Source organism: Macrotis lagotis, chromosome 4 (genome assembly GCF_037893015.1).
Source record: "Macrotis lagotis isolate mMagLag1 chromosome 4, bilby.v1.9.chrom.fasta, whole genome shotgun sequence".
NCBI lineage: Eukaryota > Metazoa > Chordata > Mammalia > Peramelemorphia > Peramelidae > Macrotis > Macrotis lagotis.
Window position 1 is genome coordinate 187359628 of NC_133661.1, and position 9386 is coordinate 187369013.

General features: G+C 35.4%; 1 protein-coding gene across 4 annotated transcripts in view; it reads left to right on the top strand.

Moving 5' to 3' along the window:
- CCNB1IP1 (cyclin B1 interacting protein 1) overlaps window positions 1–9359 on the top strand; it is a 33956-nt gene extending 24597 nt beyond the window's left edge. For all 4 annotated transcript variants that reach the window (XM_074234990.1, XM_074234991.1, XM_074234992.1 and 1 more), the window contains 2 exons: window positions 2323–2656; window positions 7410–9359. In XM_074234990.1, coding sequence (XP_074091091.1) covers window positions 2323–2656; window positions 7410–7612 — 537 coding nt within the window. In that variant the 3' untranslated portion in view covers window positions 7613–9359. The remainder of the gene's footprint in view (window positions 1–2322; window positions 2657–7409) is intronic.
- The last annotated feature ends 27 nt before the right edge of the window (window positions 9360–9386 follow it).

Here is a 9386-nt window from a genome sequence, read left to right on the forward strand (position 1 = left end):
GATCAGACAATAAGATATCTGGTTTTTTCCCTAAGTTAAAGGGAATAGTCTTTGAACTTTGTTCAAACTCCACAGCTCTTTATCTGGGTACAGATGGCACTCTCCTTTGCAGACAGCCCAAAATTGTTCCTGATTGTGGCACTGATGGAATGAGTGAGTCCTTCAAGGTTGAACATCACCCCATGTTGCTGTTAGGGTGTATAATGTTTTTTTGGTTCTGCTCATCTCATTCAGCATCAGTTCATGCAAATCCCTTCAGGTTTCCCTGAAATCCCATCCCTCCTGGTTTCTAATAGAACAATAATGTGCCATGACATACATATACCACAGTTTGCTAAGCCATTCCCCAATTGAAGGACATTTACTTGATTTCCAATTCTTTGCCACCACAAACAGGGCTACTATGAATATTTTTGTACAAGTGATGTTTTTACTTTTTTTCATCATCTCTTCAGGGTATAGACCCAGTAGTGGTATTGCTGGGTCAAAGGGTATGCACATTTTTGTTGCCCTTTGGGCATAGTTCCAAATAGCTCTCCAGAAAGGTTGGATGAGTTCACAGCTCCACCAACAGTGTAATAGTGTCCCAGATTTCCCACAACCCTTCCAACAATGATCATTTTCCTTTCTGGTCATATTGGCCAATCTGAGAGGTGTGAAGTGGTACCTCAGAGAAGCTTTAATTTACATTTCTCTAATAATTAATGATTTAGAGCAATTTTTCATATGGCTATGGATTGCTTTTATCTCCTCATCTGTAAATTGCCTTTGCATATCCTTTCACCATTTGTCAATTGGGGAATGGCTTTTTTTTTTTTTAATATGACTCAGTTCTCTGTATATTTTAGAAATGAGTCCTTTGTCAGAATCATTAGTTGTAAAGATTGTTTCCCAATTTACTACATTTCTTTTGATCTTGGTTACAGTAGTTTTATCTGTGCAAAAGCTTTTTAATTTAATGTAATCGAAATCATCTAGTTGCTTTTTTGGTGATGTTCTCCAACTCTTCCTTAGTCATAAACTGCTCCTCTTTCCATAGATCTGACATGTAAACTAGTGCTTGATCTTCTAATTTGCTTATAGTATTGTTTTTTATGTCTAAGTCCTGTAACCATTTAGATCTTACCTTGGTAAACGGTGTGAGGTGTTGGTCTAATCTAAGTTTCTTCCATACTAACTTCCAATTTTCCCAGCAGTTTTTATCAAAGAGGGAGTTTTTATCCCAATAGCTGGACTCTTTGGGTTTATCAAACAGCAGATTACTATAATCGTCTCCTGCTTTTGCACCTAGTCTATTCCATTGGTCCACCACTCTATTTCTTAGTACCAAACAGTTTTGATGACTGATGCTCTATAATATAATTTTAGATCAGGTAGGGCTAAGCCACCTTCTTTTTTTATTTATTTTTTATTTTTTTATTTTTTAGGTTTTTTGCAAGGCAAATGGGGTTAAGTGGCTTGCCTAAGGCCACACGGCTAGGTAATTATTAAGTGTCTGAGACCGGATTTGAACCCAGGTACTCCTGACTCCAGGGCCAGTGTTTTATCCACTGCACCACCTAGCTGCTCCTAAGCCACCTTCTTTTGCATTTTTTTTCATTAAGCTCCTGGAAATTCTTGACTTTTTATTTCTCCACATGAATTCAAATTGTATATTTTAAGAACTGAAGACTGACTGAACAAACTGAGACATCTAAATTTATTGGACTGATACTGGGTTATAAGAGATGATTAATATAAAGAGTTCATAGAAGTAGAGAAATATTGGTAGAAAGTGATAAAAAATGAAAAAAGCAGAAGCAAAAGAAGAATACAAACAATTCCTTTAACAACTAAATAAAGAGAACTTTGAATGGCAACATAATCCAGATGGAAAGAAATTGGAGATTATTTGGTACTCATTCATTGGTACTATCAGTTGCTATTATTTTAGGTTGTTGTACTTAACTTTCTTCAGGGATTGCCTGAAATGGAATTCAGCTGGAAGCCACTACTAGTACTGTAGCGGTTTGTATAGTATATTCAATGCCCATTATTAATGAAAAAAATTTGAAAGCAAGATAGGACCACCTGCTTTTTTAGAAAGCCACAACTTGGGAAAAACATGACACTGGCCAAGGTTAGACTTATGGGAAGAATAATCATGTCTTATATTAGGAGGGTAAAGTTATAATCTTGATAACCTTTTCTTTGTACATTCATTTATTTCTCTGTTACCTGTTCAAACTTTCGAACCTACTAACTATGGTATACATACTAAACATACTAAAGTTGGCAAGATATTTATTCTTTACCTTTAATAACTTTTCCCAATCTGAATAGGTGCATCAAGAACGTCTTTATCAAGAATATAATTTCAGCAAAGCTGAAGGTCATTTGAAACAGATGGAGAAAGTATATACTCAGCAGATCCAGAGTAAGGATGTGGAACTGACTTCTATGAAAGGGGAAGTCACCTCTATGAAGAAAGTTTTGGAGGAGTACAAGAAAAAATTCAGTGACATCTCAGAGAAACTCATGGAGCGCAATCGCCAATATCAGAAACTTCAGGGTCTTTATGATAGCCTCCGGTTAAGAAACATTGCCTTTGCCAACCATGAAGGAGTTCTGGAACCATCCATGATCTCTCAACCTGCTGCTTTTGGCTTCCCAACAGGTAAGAGCCAGTTGTGAGGCTAAACAATGCTTATCTTTTATACCAGCAGTTATACAAGATGGAAAAGCAGACCATTTTACTTTTTTCATGATAAACTGGTCAAGGTAATTGACACTATAATTGTATTTGCCTCTGAATTTTACTGATAGAACTAGAAGTAGAACTTAGATCTCTTCTTGTAGTCTACCTATCACAATTTACTGATCTTGAAGTGGTATTGTGTGATAAGATCTTTGTTATTTCATACCTACATATATGCTGATATGTAGCATATGTGGTTTAGAATGTATATTTGTGTATATCATAAATATGTATATATATATAAATATATGCATATATTTATATATATAGAGAGAGGCAAAGAGAGTCTAGCTTAATTTAAGAGTTCTTTTCTGTAACTGATCAGAGATTTCTTTTGAGTAGTATGGTAGTTTGGCTCATGAATGTTAAGAAACTTCATATTTTAATTAAATATAGCCTTTTCAGAGGTAGGCAGTATAATTTGTTGAATAGCTCCAGCTGTCTGTATGGAAGCAATTATATCACACTTAAATATAGAAAAGTACTATGTATATAGAAAATATCTCCTTGGCTTCACTCTCCTAGATTAACTCTGGCTACATTTCCCCCCCTAGAGTGATAAGGATTAGACACCTTCTCTAATATTTATCAAGCTCCCATTCTGGGGGTGTTCCCCGCACTATTAGCTACCAGTGACTATTGCCCCATTTCCTTTTAACCAATTATCATTAATTTGTTTTTATAAAGGACTATTTTCTGCAAAGCTATGGTATGAACAGAAGTACAAACAATTTCCCTCAATACCCTGAGGGGCATACTTTCCTCTTGGTCCTACCAAGTTCATATCTAAATGTGACATTACTGCTTGATGAGAGTTTTTCTTAGCTACTAATGGACTGTGTTCCAAAAAAATCACTCCTTATTCAGTATGGACTTTGCCTTCTAAATCTTGGATAGTTTAATCTTCTGATCTTTTAGGACTCATATGGTCAAATGATCAAGCACCGTGGCAAAGAACTAAAACCTATATTCATGATACTAGGTGTCAATCTCAGATGGGTAGGGTCCTAAGCCTTTCACCTTCGTCATCTTTCACTGGAACCCTGATAGCAGGAAGAAATCAGCTGAAGACAGTTAAATAAAGAGAGGAAGAACTTGTCCAATGCCTCCCCAATTATTGATCTATAGTTGCAGCCAATCAAGGGGGCTCCTTTGAACTGTATGGTTAGTAGTAGGGACCAGTTTCAAAATGTCTTTTTATTCTACTAAGGCATTTCTACTATACATCATCACATGTCCTCTGGAAGAAAGGTTTTCAGCTTCTTCCCTGTAGGAAATTGCAGCAATGGTACTCTGAGTGTGTGTATAAATATAAATATATACATATATATATATATATATGTATATGTATATATTTTTTCTTAGGTTTTTGTTTCTGTTTCTGTTTTTTTTGCAAGGCAGTGGGGTCAAGTGGCTTGCCCAAGGCCACACAGCTAGGTAATTATTAAGTGTCTGAGGCTGGATTTGAACTCAGGTATTCCTGACTCCAGGGATGGTGCTCTATCCACTGTACCACCTCACCGCCCCATCTGAGTATATTTTTAGGGATTGGGCTTAATGGCCAGGCCCCTGTACATGTACAATTAGTCTAATATTTTATGGTACTTCAGTACATCTGAATTCTTATGGGTGTGGATTTTCTTCCAGTGGGGCAAATCTCATTTCAATCACACATTCTCATCTTTGTTTGTGCCCTCTTTTAAATCTTCCACATGAGGTTTACTTCCTAAGGCTTTCCCTCTAGGTGTTCTGATACCCACTTGAGAGCCACTCTAGTATATGGATAGGGATTGACCTTCCATTTTTTTAGGGGGGAAGCTGTTTTTTCTAATTGCCATCTTCTCTTCTTTCAGATGTTTTGAGAATCTTTGCTTTAATTGTATCAAAATTGTATTACTTCCAGCATGGTCCACATCTGGGCATATTTGGGTCTAGCCTATCTGATCTCCATTTTCCCCCATTTCTAATCCCATATAAAAACAATTGTGATGTTAAAAGTATAACAATTCTTGCTTTAGTGGAATATTACCAGAACTTCTTGTAAAGTAATTTTTACATGCAAATGAGGCAAATTTAGGGTCGAAGTTGGAGCCAGAGGGTTATTAGGATCAGGATTAGGGTTGATGTTAGTGTTGGAATGCATGTTAGATTTAGGTTTAAGGTTAGATTTTGCACCCACTTCCTTTGCCCTATATAATAAAGTTATTCAAAAATAATACTTTTATGAAAGTCATAAAATATATTCAAATACAGACAATATTAAATGGGATACCATGATAATAAGCAGAATCATGAAATGAAAGGTAAAATTAATGATAAAGTATATGCAGGACTACCCAGTAAAGTTACTATAGATGTGCAGTGTTACCCCTTCCTCACCTATTGTACCCAGCCTTTATCATTGTTGGTTGGCTGAAATTTCATTTAGAGTTTTTTTATGTAAAGCCAAATTTGTGTAATGTGAATTTACATAAAGCAAGAACTGTCTGTACAAATATGGTGGCTATACTAACATTGATAGAGTAAAGACAGATCTTTTCCATTTTATACATATTGGTTATTTTTCCTAGTTTCATTATGAAATCTCTTAGAATAATAGAATACTCTTAGAATAATATTCTAATATAGTTTAATTAGTTCTCATGCTGAGTTTTCTATCATTCTTTCCCACTGGTTTATAAGCTCAGACTGTTTATGATTTTCTATTTTGTTCCTCCATAAAAGTTTATAAATGAATTTATTATTTAAGTGGAGTTGTCTTTTACTACTTTTTACTACTTTTACTACTTTCTCTCTGTTTAGGAAGGAGATCAAATGTTTGTTAGCTGAGTTGGTTTCTAGTTTCATTTGGTTGTTCCTCAGAGGCAATTTCTTTACTTTGGTTTAACTTCCATGAGGTGATAGTGATAGTTTGATGTAATATTTTCCATTTTTCACAACTTTTAAAGGTTGTATAGATGGAAATGTTTCTAGTTGCATGCCATCTTTTCTTCCCATTTTTCTTCTTGATTTTCATTTTGATTTTTGTTATAATAGTCAATCATCTAACTGTACATAGGCAGTTTACACAGAAATGATACTCACATTGGCAATCTGTTTTTCCTCTCTTTATAGCTATAGTAAATGTCATTGTGTTTTGGTGGTGGTTTTAGATACTCACCATATCTAGCATCTTTCAGCTCTACTCTTGAATAAAATATGTCTAAGCAAGAGATTTCTGTGTAGTTTACAAATTGTTAGTTTCTTGTTTCTGAAACTCAAGCCATATTTTCCATTGTATTTTTCTCTATCCCATGTTTATCTGTGCATCAATTAATGAGTAATTAAAATGATTTAATTTAGAAGATTTATCAAGTTCTTTGTAAAATTTCTGTAATCTCTTCACTTGATACAACAGTTTTAAGAGTATAAGCTACAAGTTATGATTATCTTTATGGTAGTCTTCTTATGCTTGTTATAAGTAGTGCAAAAGTAAAATGACTATATGTTACATGAAATTTCTCTTAGTATTTTTATGAATAAATAATAATGTCAGTTCTACTAATTTCCTTATTTTCCTCTCCAAAGATGTGCCATCCTTCCATTTAGCTTCAGTTTCCTTTTGTCTTTTCATTTTACTTAAAATGAGAATGTCAATATCACAACATCAGTAGAATTTATACTCATTGGTCACTGGACAAATATTTCACGTTTAGAATGATGAAAGTTAATATTTAACTTGAACAGGCTAAAACTTGTAAGATAAAACTATTGCAAGCCTTTTTATCCTTAAAACCTCCCATGACAACCCTTCTTTCCATGCTCTCTGCTGAGTACCTTGCCTCATACTTCACCAAAAACGAGCCCATTTGTTGAGAGCTCCCTCTTCTATCTTTTTCTCACATCTCACATTTCATAAAGTAGCTTCACCTGTCTCAAAGAAGTAATTTCATTTTTTAAAGGTACATATAACATTCTATCAGATATCTAAAACAAAACAAAAACTTCTGTAAAATATCTTGTGAACATTAGATTTCAACTCAGTCTCCTTAGTCATCTGTAGGGGTACATTGACAATTGATTCTCAGAATATTACTAAGCACCATAAGAAACTTCCAAGAAAAAAATGAGTTGTTTGATTTAAAAAATACGTGAAATGCCTACTGAATTCAAGGCACCATGATGAGGAAAAAATGGTGTGTTGTAATTCTGTGACAATCATAAGCACATTCTAGTTGTATCCCAAACCTATGTCTCTATTTTCCCAGCCTACTTTTAATATGGAATCAGAGAGGCTATCTATGATTGAATAATTTTTATTTTATTTTATCTTTTTTTAGTTTTTTTTTTTGCAAGGCAATAGGATTAAATAATTTGCCCAGGATCACACAGCTAGCTAATTATTAAGTGTCTGAGGCCAGATATGAACTCAGGTCCTCCTGACTCTAGGGCTATCTACTATGCCACCTAGCTGCCCCTACCATTGAGTAATTAAACAGAAATGTGTATCAGGCTCATTGGAAGTGATTATAGACCTTCTTTTACCACTCTCAGACTTACATTTTTCTTCACAGAGGATAGAGTTTCAGATTTCGGTCAACAGTAAATACAGAATGCCTGTTATCTATATATTCTTAAAGATCTTCAAGGAAATAGGTATTTAAATTCTGTTCTGTTCCTTCTTTCTCTCCAGGGAATACTTCCAAGTTTCCTGTGGATATGACGCCAGTTCGAAACTGGGGCAGTGGGGATGGAGACTTCCAGTTCAGACCATTTTTTGTGGGCTCCCCCACAGCAGCTGAACCTAGCAATAGCTTTTTCAGTTTTGCTTCTCCCAGCCATGAAGCAGCGCCGCAGCCAGGTGGTAGCAGAGCCTTTAAAGTGAAAAGAATGTAGCCCATCTTGAAAATAGAGGGCAAAGTGAGAAAGAAGGGAATTTATTATAACTTGTCTGCCTACTGTGCCTTGTTCTTCAAAGTTGATCTAGCATACTTTTTTTGCTCTTCTCTGGTGGTTTCTAACAGTAAATAGACCTTAGATATGGTGTTGTTGCTCATTCCTGAGGTTATCAGTTTCCTTGTGCTATTAGTTCTACAGAGTTTGCTGTTTGTGGTGAGAAACTTAGTGAGGAAGGAACTTGGCTTTGGAATCTGTTCTTTTGCCTATGTATGTTATTTTGAATAATGAACACACTGTTTTATTAAACTCAGTTCGTGAACTGTTGCTTATTTTTGATCAGTAGTATTCAGACAAATGTGGGGATGTGTTGGCATTTAGAACATTTAGCTTATTGTAACTGTCTGGCTTATATGATCTCATATTGCTATATTCATAAAGTATTAAATTTTGGAATATTTCTTTGTGTAGATATGTGAGCATTGTGGCTTCTTTAAGTGTGTATAATATTCACCTGTGTATGCGGGTTCTAGTATTTATGTGTGTACATTTTATTTTTTACTTGCATCTTTGTTATATTTATGTATATATATTTAATTTGAGAAATATATATGAATCTATGACTAGGTAGCTTTTGGTATATTTCTGTATTTATGCATGTCTCTTGATATATTTGTTTGTCATGGTGTCAACATGTATTTGAAGTGTATTCATTCATGAATACATACCTGAACATCTTGAACATCTCTATACACACACACATATTTATAGATATAAAATACATAAATACAAACATACATTGCTTTGCAAACCTCAGGTACTATATAAATGCTAGCTGTAAACAACACATAGCTGATTTTAGAGATGACATTAAAATATTTTTTTTAAGACTAATTTCTTGTATGCTCTTACATTTTTAACTTGCCACAAACAATGAAATAGGTATCTGTTTAACTTTAAAGGACAGATGCTCTGACTTTGGAGCTTCAGGAAAATTTATGATATATATTGAAAAGTACTAGTTAAGGAATTAGGATATAGGTGCTCATTTAGCTTTGTGACTTTGAGATGCCCTGTCTTAGTTTCCTTATCTGTAAAATAAGTGGATTAAACCAACTAGTTTCTAGTTCTTCTCTAATTTTATGACTTTTTTTGTAGATTGTGAAGTGAAAAAATAAAATAACTGACATTGATATGGTGTTTTAAGGTTTGCAAAACCCTCCTATCTGACAATAACCCAGGCTTTATTCCATCAATCAGCATCTAAGTGCCACTATGTGTCAGATGCCAATGTACTTGATGTAAAAAAGCATAATGAAATGTTGATGAATATAAAATAAATAAATCTTGGATGTTTTAATTTTATGCTGGGGGAAAGGGAGTGCGCATGAGCATCTCATTTTACATATTTGAGCACCAAAACGCTTTTATAAAGAGAACCGTTCAGAGAAGCAAATGGTTGCGGAGAATGTGGGTGATAGTTTTTGGCTTCATTAGTGTGGAGGGAAAGCTCAATGTAGAAATTTCCTCCCCTAGTGTAGAGTGGCACCTTTTTCACCCGCAACCTAGAGCCCATCACTCGGGGTTCTGAGAAATTGCTGCCTGCCTCAGGCTCGGCCAGCCGAGGTGGGCTGGGCCCCAGAAGCGCGGCCTCTCTGGTCTCGGGCCGCTACCACGGCGGCCCTAGCCCCTTGTGAAGCGCACACGGTGCGCACGGATTTGCGGACCTGCGCCCCGACACGGAACTACACGGGAAACACGCCTCCCCCCCGCG